The sequence below is a fragment of the Marmota marmota genome, unplaced genomic scaffold (assembly GCF_001458135.2).
Source record: "Marmota marmota marmota unplaced genomic scaffold, marMar, whole genome shotgun sequence".
Taxonomy (NCBI): Eukaryota; Metazoa; Chordata; class Mammalia; order Rodentia; family Sciuridae; genus Marmota; species Marmota marmota.
In genome coordinates, this window is record NW_025999869.1 from 25,423,306 (window position 1) to 25,433,115 (window position 9,810).

Genomic DNA, 9,810 nt, shown 5'->3' on the forward strand with positions numbered 1-9,810 from the left:
AACAACCATGTTGGAAGGGCCTTGGGAGACAGAATGACTGGCTCAGCCTAGAAGTTAATTTCTTTTTTTAATCTTTTAAATTTTTTTTAATATATTTTTCTTTTAGTTGTAGTTGGACACAATATCTTAATTTTATTTATTTTTATGTGGCGCTGAGGTTGGAACCTAGGGCCTCACACATGCTAGGCAAGTGCTCTACTGCTGAGCCACAACCCCAGCCCAAGAAGTTCATTTCTTTATGTGTTTTATTGTTGTTGTTGTTGGTGGTGGTGGTGGTGGTTTTTTTGCATTGCTGGGGATAGAACACAGCCCTTGCACATGCTAGACAAGTGCTCTACCACTAAGCCACATCCCAAGCCCTAGGCCTGAAGGTTAAGACCAGGGGAGGAAGGTACAGTTGCTGGGCTGAGCTAACCAGGTAGCCCCTGCTGGCTCTGGCTCAGCCAGGGCCCTAGGGCCTAGGCTCCTCTTGACTCCATATTCTGGATCACATGGCCGGGGATGCACTCACTGACTGGGAATTGATTTCCAGATGTCCTGTGCAGGGTAGCAGCAGTAACCTCTATCCCAGGTGGCTTCCTTCTTCATCAGTGACCCCCAGAGGTGGGAGATCTGGGGTGGTTGCTATGAGTAAGGTGGGAGATCTCGCTTGTGTTTCCTCAGGTTAGAAATCTGTGCTACATGGTGACAAGGCGCGAGAGAACAAAACACGCCATCTGCAAGCTCCAGGAGCAGATATTCCACCTGCAGATGAAACTTATTGAACAGGATCTGTGTCGAGGTAGGAGCCTCTCTATTGGCCACCCGCCACCTCTGTGTGCACTCGGGTGTAGGGCTGGATCCCAAGGAGGGTGTGTTTGGGGGGCATGTGTGTAAAGCCAGGGGCATTAGCCCCTCTCTTTCCATTATCCAGTTACTAGGCCCAGATAGGTCCTTGCCAAGGTCCAGCTTGTAGTGGTGGGCAAGGAGCCAGAGTTTAAAATGTGGGCACAAGACCTGCCCGCTGGGGGCTTTACTGTTTCACTGAGTCACCACAGCTTAGCAGCAGGTACAAACCCAAAGTCCTAGGAGCTCTCTGCTGAATTGAGGCAGGACAAGCAGGAAACTTGTGAGCTTCTTTGAACCCCCATGTTCCTGGGAGTTAGTACAAGAAAGGCAGCTGAGCTGGGTCAGAGCCCTTGTATTCCTTCTTTCTGACGCCATGTAACCAGATTCAGGCCCTGTGTTAGTTAGCAGCATTTTCCCTGTTGCATTCTTATTCTGTATTCTGTTGCATGTATCAAACAGCTCTGGAAAGCAAAGAAGCTTTGACCTTGATCTTATGGGTTAATTGTGGATATTGCCAGACATGGGGCCCTTCCTGGAGTGTGGACGTGTTAAGAAGGGCGGGGCTTAACCTAAAGCAGTTGTGCCCTAACGTTGAACTCGCACACAGCAGAAATAGCTGAGTGGAGAGAGATTTTTGAGCCAGCCACCGGCTGCCACTGCCAGCTCAGCCTTAAGGTCAGGCTGGGCCCAGAGTGAAGAGGAGGGAGGGGAGCTGCTAGGCTACCCTCTGAGCAGGCGACTGGGCACTGGTCCTCCCCACATCCCTGCCAAAAGCTGAATTGCCTCCATGTGCTTTGGGATCGCCACCCACTCTGGCTTAAGAAACTGCCATCGACAGCTCCAGGTGCTGGGTCAGGGTGGGTCATGCCATGCTGAGCTCACTGTGAACAAAGGCTGGCTGGTAGCCTCCTTCCAGGCTCCTTGTCTTCTCTTTAATCATTCAGAAGCCCAGGGTTCCTGTCCCCATAGGCCTCACCATCTGGAGAAAAGACAATGGTATCCCAAAGCTGTAGTCAGTGGCAGTATAGGGACAGAGGTATCAGTGGTGACACTGATACTCCCTAGCACTTGACTGTGGCCACACATCTGGCTGCAAAGACACCCACACAAGACTCCGACAGCCAAAGAAGCTGAGGTTGGCAAGGCAGGGACAGTGCCCTGGGGCATAGGATCCTAGAAACTGGAGGGTCTGGCCAGGATACAAACCTGTAATCCCAGTTACTCAGGAGACTGAGGCAAGAGGATTGTAAGTTTGAGATCAGCCTCATGAGACCCTATCTCAAAAAAAGTAAAAATTCAAAAAGGGTTGGGGATGTAGTTCACTGGTAAAGTGTCCTGGGTTCAACCCCCACTACCGAAAAGAAAAGAAAGAAAGAAAACAAGAAACTGGAGAATTTGCATCCCTTCCTTGGGTCCTTGGGTCTGGGAACATTTACAGCAGCTCCTTTTCCTGATAATAGGCAGCTTTGTTCAAGGCAGGACATTTGGACGGAAGACTGGTTTGCCCCTGCCTGAAGTTGATACCCATACTAGTGTGACATTTGTGACCCATGACCTCCAGGGTGGGACATAAGTTGCTGAGTCCTGTCTGTCCCTGTGGGCTGGGAGGGCCTCCCAGTGGAGACCTGGATCTGAACTGGGTGAAGGACAAGTAAGTAGCGTATTTGGAGACTGAGGCAGAACCTGTGTTGGTAGAGAACCTGGAATGACTCTGACGTGACTGCAGGTTGGGGAAAGGTAGGAGGCTGTGGGCTAGCCAGAGTGAGACAGGCAGGTCTTGTGGTCTAGGGGAAGGAGTCTCAACTGTCCAAGGGCAGTGGAGAGCCTCCTGCAAAGTGTCAGACATGGGGTCCATGTTACAGGTGAGGAGACTGAGGCCTGAGGTTGCTCTGGGAACCAGCAGAAGAGCTGGGGCCACATCCCTCCACTTACTCTGAACCTTGTGCAGCAATCCATCCTGCCTGTGGCCAAGAAGCTAGGAGGATTCAGGGCAGCTCCACCCCTCCTCCATGTTCTTACCCTAGGCTTGCAAGGTGATCATGGACTGAAAGGATAAGAGAGCCAGGTGTGCAGCCTGAATCTCCCATCTGCTGCCTGACCTCAGATGCAGACCAGGGATCAAGGCAGGAGACTTGCTCAAGGGGGCTGACCGGATTGTTAGGACTGGAATCCAAGCCTCTTGCCCCTAAGATGATGTTCTTTCCCCCTTGTGTCCAGCCGTCCTTCCCACTGTCCAGGACTCTCCCAAGGTTTAAGTTGTTCAGGTCAGACTGAAGTTAACATTCTGCAAGAGCCTTTCCTCTTGGCCTCGTGCCCACCTCAAGACCCCAAATGGCAAGCAGTGTTCAGTTAGCCCTTGGTCCCACACCAGCTGTCCCCTGACAGTGCTCAGAGGCTCCTGGCTTTGACCTTGGTACAGTGGAGGCTGTGCATGGGCTGATGATTCTTAGGCTGCCACTCAGTGATGGTGGTCCAGACCAAGGCTACCTGGGTAATCATCTCCTTCCTCTCATTTTCCTGACACAGAGCGGTCTGGGAGGAGAGCAAAGGGCAAGAAGAGCGACTCAAAAAAGAAAGGTCACGAAGGCCCTAAGGGCAGTAGCCCTGAGAAGAAAGAGAAAGTGAAGGCTGGGCCAGACTCCGTGCTGGGGCAGCTGGGTGAGTGAGGGGCCGCACTGACCCCACAGACACAAACTCACACTGTCACCTGCTTGCAGCCACACTCCCACATAAGACCAAGTGCTTACAACTTCCAGCCACAAAGGAGATGGGTCTCAGGGCCCCACCTGGCATCCTGAGAAATTCCCTTCTGTAGATATGGATAGAGGCTGTGGAATTCAGGGACTACCCATTCATTTGCCATGCTGGGGTCCAGGGTGCTAGATTGTCACAGAGGGCCATAGGCCAGCACCAGGCTAAGCAGGGAGAATTGCCGGAAATCCTTGCCCCCTTCTCTTCCTGCCTGTCCCTTAAATGGGCTCATCCTTCAACTCCAGCAAACCTTAATGGAACTATCACCCAGAGAGATCCAGAGGAGTGGCAGTCTGCCTTTATGTCACTGTCACAGGCCTTCTTCCTGCCCCATTGGGCGGAGCAGCCCTCACGGGCTCTGACTCTGGGATGTCACACACTTAAGAGTTCTTCTCAGACAGCAGGGTAGAGCTCCCTTCCAGACCTCACCTCAGCACAGAAGCCCCAGGTCATCTTTTATGTCCCTGCACATCAAGATGGGGACACTTGAGTGATCTCTAAAGGGAGGCCCTGATAACTTCCTACCCTGACTGTGCTGGGTGTTTTGCTGCAAGTGCTCAAAGAGAGCCCACATGGTGAGGCAGCGCCCCCTGGTGGCTAGAGGTCGTTTTTCTCCGTTCTTCCTTCCCTGAAAACCTGATTAAACAGGGCCGCTACCATTGGTTTATTCTTTGCTTTTGCCACCTTGAGATTCTTAGTGATTTGGGCAAGTACCATTTCTACTCCAAAATTTATGAAGCCAACTCTGGGGGTAGGCTATCTTTCTCAGGAGAAAGTAGTGGCGAGGGATGGGCCCAACAAGATAGCTCACCTGGGTCAGTCGTGAAGGAGGGTGGGCAAGGGCTCCTGAAAGGGTAGGACGTGTCCCCGCTGCATCTTACCTGCCCTCTCTCTCCCTTGGTCAGGGCTGTCCACCTCATTCCCCATCGACGGCACCTTCTTCAACAGCTGGCTGGCACAGTCAGTGCAGATCACAGCAGAGGACATGGCCATGAGCGAGTGGTCGCTGAACAATGGGCACCGTGAGGACCCCGTTCCGGGGCTGCTGTCAGAAGAGCTGCTGCAGGACGAGGAGACGCTGCTCAGCTTCATGCGGGACCCCTCCCTGCGACCTGGCGACCCTGCCAGGAAAGCCCGGGGCCGCACCCGCCTGCCTGCCAAGAAGAAACCACCACCGCTGCAGGATGGTTCGCGGACAACTCCAGACAAAGCCCCCAAGAAGCCCTGGGGCCAGGAGGCAGGCAGTGGCAAGGGTGGGCAGGGTCCACCTGCCAGGAAACCACCACGGCGGACGTCTTCTCACTTGCCGTCCAGCCCTACAGCTGGGGACTGTCCCATCCCAGCGGCCCCCAAAAGCCCCCCTCCACTGGCTCCTGAGACCCCAGTCGAGGCAGTCCCGATGGCTGCTGACTCGAATGTGCAAGTGCCTGGCCCTATGGTGAGCCCCAAGCCCTTGGGTCGGCTCCGGCCACCCCGTGAGAGCAAAGCCACCCGGAGATCACTGGGTGCCAGGCCTGATGCTGGGACAGGACCGCCTTCTGCTGTGGCCGAGAGGCCAAAGGTCAGCCTACACTTTGACACTGAGACTGATGGCTACTTCTCTGATGGGGAGATGAGCGACTCGGATGTAGAGGCCGAGGACAGCGGGATACAGCGGGGTTCCCGAGAGGCAGGGGCTGAGGAGGTGGTCCGCATGGGTGTACTGGCCTCCTAATTCACCCTACCCCTGTCCCAGGTCCTGCCCTGGTCCCTGATAAGGCCTCAGCCCAGTCACAACTGCCATTTCCAATCTCTGCTGAGTGTCCCAGACCCTTGAGGCTGCCACTCTGTTGTGGTTTTATTTTTAATATAGAGAGTTTTGAATTCCACACTGTTGTCTTTCCTCTGTGCTGGCCTAGGACATTAGGATTCCTTCCATGGTTCTGGCCACAAGGACCATACCAGGTCCTGTGTGCCACCTCTGTCCCGGCCCACGCAGCATTGCTGGGCTTCTGGTTAGATGTAGGCAAGGTGAAGAAGCGCTCAGGACTCAAGCCCGCTGCCACTGGGTGACAGACTGTCGTTTGGGCATTATTTCATGGCAGATGGGCCAGCCCAGGGCCTTCCCCACCTTGCCCTCAGATCACACTGGGGCCCATAAGGGGGGGGGTCCTGCTGCACTCCACTGATCCCCAAGGAAGTATAATAAATGTTAACCCAGCCAGAGTCTACTCACTGTCACAAGCACAACGAGTTTATAAGAGAAAGCACTGAGGGGGCGCAGGGGGCCCACTGGTTCCTGACCAACCCACATCATCTGAGGCCTGCCCGCCTACCCCACCACCCTCCCCTCCCTTGCTGCTCTGCCCCTGCCAGTGCCCAGCCCAGCAGCTCTGGGAAGGGGTTCCCCGAATCCTTCCTGAGCTGTTCATTTACTCAGGGGACTCCCAAACAGCCAGCCACCAGTGCCGGTGGAGGGCTCCAAGGGAGGGCCAGTGCCCAGCCAGGGGCGTGGGGCTCAGACCAGCCCACTGCAGAGAATCACTCTGGGGCTCCAACTTCCTTCCTTCGGGGCCAGTCTCGGCTAAAGTCTGGTCACTCCCACGTGGAGCTGGCCAGACCAGACCGTTTGCCTTTTCAAGTTTCTTAGTCCTGCTAAAAGATGAGCTTCTTCCTCGGTTTCCTTTTGGAAACACCTCCTTCCAACAAGCAGTGGGATCCCGGGGCCAGAGCAGGCCAGTGTCGGCCTGCTGGGGCTGGTTGAAGTCTTGCTGGATGTTCTCCTGTTCCTGTGTCCCTTGGCGCCTTAATCCTGTTCCTTGTACCCCCATCCCACCCCACCCTGCCTCACCCCACCTTTCCTGACCTCTAGGTCCCAGATAGTTGCTCTGAAGAGTTTTCCGTGGAGTGGCCCCAGGGTGATAGCTCAGGGAACAAACATAAAAGGAATTCCGTGAAAACTTTTTTTTTTTTTTTTTCCTCTTAACGAATTACTCCTGGGTCACTTCCACCACTGGTAAAGCCAGAACTTCTCCAACAAGAACCTTGCAAAAGTCCAGTGAATCAGTCGAATCATTCTATGGATGCCAAAGAATATTTTGACCATAATACAGCACAGTCTGAACCTGACAACTTGTCACTGGGACTTTTTTTTAAATGGAGTTCTTTAGCAACAAAGTACAGAAACACGTTCATTGCGCACACCCACGGAGAGCCCAAGGTCCTTGGAGCAGGATGCTTTGCTGCTGCTGCTGCTGCTGCTGCTGCTGCTGCTGCTGCTCTGTACCTGGGTGTTGGATTTCAGACCCTGGGCTGGGCCACTGTGAGCATTCCTAAACTCTGAGACTCCCAGGGGAAATCCTGACTGTGAAACCAGCCTGGAAACCGTCTTTACCATGTGGACCCTCCCACCGCCCCGCCCCCCGCACGAATACACAAAGAGCAAACAAGCGGGATGGGGAACAACTTAACCTTCACCCCTCCCCTGACTCCAAACTTAACAAGGTACGACAGTGGCATTGTCATCAACACTCAATCTCGTGAATTTTAGCAAAACCAGAAACAAAGAGAATGACTTCAGTTCAGAGGATCGGGCAAATTTGTCCAGTCCGAGTGGACTCTTGAGGGAGTGGGTGGGCTCCAAGGATCCTGGGCGTTGGGATGGCATGAGCTACCACGTAGACTTAGTCTGCCTGCCCGCCTTGGTAGTAGTGACAGTGCATTGTTAGCATGGGCATCCCAACCCCAGTCTCTGTTTACTGCCTTTGAACAGACCTTCCTTCCCCGTGCTTCGGGTCACTTCGGGTCGCAACCTTCTCTGTGCTGGACTGCCTGGTCTGGCCCTGGGGCGAACAAAGGGGTGAGCTTAAAGAACAACCAAACTCTGCCAGGGGTGGAGCGCCAGTCAGGCTCAGGGTTCAGCAGTCTTGACACTTGCCCCGACCCGTTCACTCCATCTCGGGGCAGGGTCTGGGCTCTGAATGGAGAATCAAGGGGTGAGTGAATTTTAGAAAAATCTAGCCTCTCGCCCTGGGGCTGGCCTTGCTTCTAAGCCAGGACCTAGGCTGGGCATGCAGATGGGGTGGCTGGCATTTCTTCAGGAAGCCTCTGCTAGTGACGGCCTCTGGATTCTGGCCCCTCTTCTCTGTTGGCTTTTGCTTTGGACTAGACTGTTCCTGGAGTCTGTGTCCTGGAAAGCCCAGGGGTCTCTGGGCCAGTCGCTCCCAGGCCAGGCCCTAGAGCAGTCTTTACCAGGCAGCTGACTCCACCTCCAGGATGTCCACCAGGCTCCAGGGAGGACAAAAATGCCAGTCTCTCCTCCCTCCTACCCCCAGTGGCTCCCAGTTTTCCCCATTAGCCACAGCCCCTTCATTCATTCTTTCTAACCCACTATCCACAATGGACAGGGCTGTGTTGCCCTCTGAGACCAAGAAGGTTCCTTTTCCAGACCAGAGGCAGATCTTTTTCTTGACCACATCTGCCCACATTCATAGTTCCTCCGCAGGGAGGCAGAAGCTGCTCCGTAAACTCATTCTGGCTATATAGTCCCCCATTCTCACAGTCCCGCTGCCTTCCACCTCCTTCCCTCTCATTATGTGACAAAGGATAATGTGCAAGGAAAGTATTTTTATGTATTATAAATGTATTTTGAAACAAATAAGGAGAAGAAAGGTAGAATGCTCATTTACTTTCTTAAATGAGCTCTGATTTTGTGACGGTATATGAGTTTTTGCAATGTAAGGGACTCAGCTTCTTTGGAGAGGCCACCCAGGTTTCCAGACGTGGGCATTGGACCTTAGTGGTGTGCATGTGTGCCAGGGCATGTCTTGTGTCTCCGTACATGCACATCTGGGTGCATTGCAGAGAGTCGCACCATGGGACTTGCTGGGGCAATTCCTAGAGATTCAACTGCCCGATGCTAACAAACCCTGGCAGCAGCTGGATTTGGCATTTCCTTGCTCACTGCCAGATGTGGCCAACCTCTGGCCATACTCAAAACTCTGCAGAATGATCTGGATTCCTGTAGCAAGGCCCTTGGGGAGGCCACTCTCCAATGTCCCTGGCCCTGCTGGCCACATTGGCCAAAGAGCCAGGGCTGGAGTCTGGGACCTTTGGTTGTTCTTTAAGGCACTTCCTTCCGCTTTCTCCCTCAGATGCACACTGTGTGCTCCAAATCATTTGGGGGGCGGCGGTGGGGGGGGGTGATATGAATGTCACAGGAGGAGACACCTTCTGTCTTTGTTTCAAAGAAAGTGATGTGCCATTTGTTAATATACAAGAGAAATATTGAAAATATATTGAAAAGAGCAATTTTAAATTATTTTTGGCTTATGTTGCAATATTTATTTTCTTGTATTAGAAAAGATTCCTTTGTAGAGAAAAAAATGTATTTTTCATTACCGCAAAGACCTATTTCTCCTTTTTGTACATTGTCCATGTTCGCAACCCTTAATGAGCAATAGAATGTATGGTCACCTCGGTGTGGCCAATGCCCGCTGTGCCCTGCATGATTCTGTGTTGCCGCTGCTGCATAGCTCCCAACCCCATCCTGTCCTGCTCACTCATGGGGCTTCCAGACCCCGGCCCCCACCAGGGCCTGTGTCTTACGGAGCCCTCTGCACTCCTCGTGTGTTGGCAAACGCAGTTAATAAAGCAATGTTTTCTGTGCTGGCTGGTGTGAGGCTCCATTGAGTTGGGTGGGTAGGGGACCTGAGGCTCTTACACTGCACACACCCAACAGTGATCTTAGCAAGAGTTCCCTGAATCCCAAGAGACCTACTGCAAACTCCTAAAGAACTATGTGGTGCCATGTAGTGGTGCACTCCTGTAATCCCAGTGGCTCAGGAGGCTGAGGCAGGAGGATCGTGAGTTCAAAGCCAGCCTCAGCAAAAGCGAGGTGCTAAGCCAGTGAGACCCTGTCTCTAAATAAAAAATACAAAATGGGGCTCGGGATGTGACTCAGTGGTCAAGTGCCCCCAAGTTCAATCCCCGGTACCAAAAAAAAAAAAAAAACAAGAACCATGAGAGTGGTTTAACCAGTGAGTGTATTTAACCAGTGGATGTTAAATACACACCAGGGCCAGAGTCTAAGGGCACCGTTTCAACTGATCTTCACAGTACAGTCCCTGGAAATCAGAGAGGTTGCAGAATATGCCCAAAGCCACACCTCTGGTAAGAGACAGTTCTACATCAAAGGCAGTACTGCTGCATGATTTCACCACCTCCAGACACCTGCCTGGTACAGCGGGAGAA

At 53.0% G+C, this 9,810-nt stretch overlaps 1 protein-coding gene across 4 annotated transcripts in view; it reads left to right on the forward strand.

Annotated features, from left to right (window-relative positions):
• The window catches only part of Jade2 (jade family PHD finger 2), a 52,634-nt gene extending 43,409 nt beyond the window's left edge, over positions 1 to 9,225 (forward strand). For all 4 annotated transcript variants that reach the window (XM_048783760.1, XM_015492770.2, XM_015492771.2 and 1 more), the window contains 3 exons: positions 664 to 781; positions 3,355 to 3,486; positions 4,485 to 9,225. In XM_048783760.1, coding sequence (XP_048639717.1) covers positions 664 to 781; positions 3,355 to 3,486; positions 4,485 to 5,293 — 1,059 coding nt within the window. In that variant the 3' untranslated portion in view covers positions 5,294 to 9,225. The remainder of the gene's footprint in view (positions 1 to 663; positions 782 to 3,354; positions 3,487 to 4,484) is intronic.
• Positions 9,226 to 9,810: the final 585 nt, after the last annotated feature.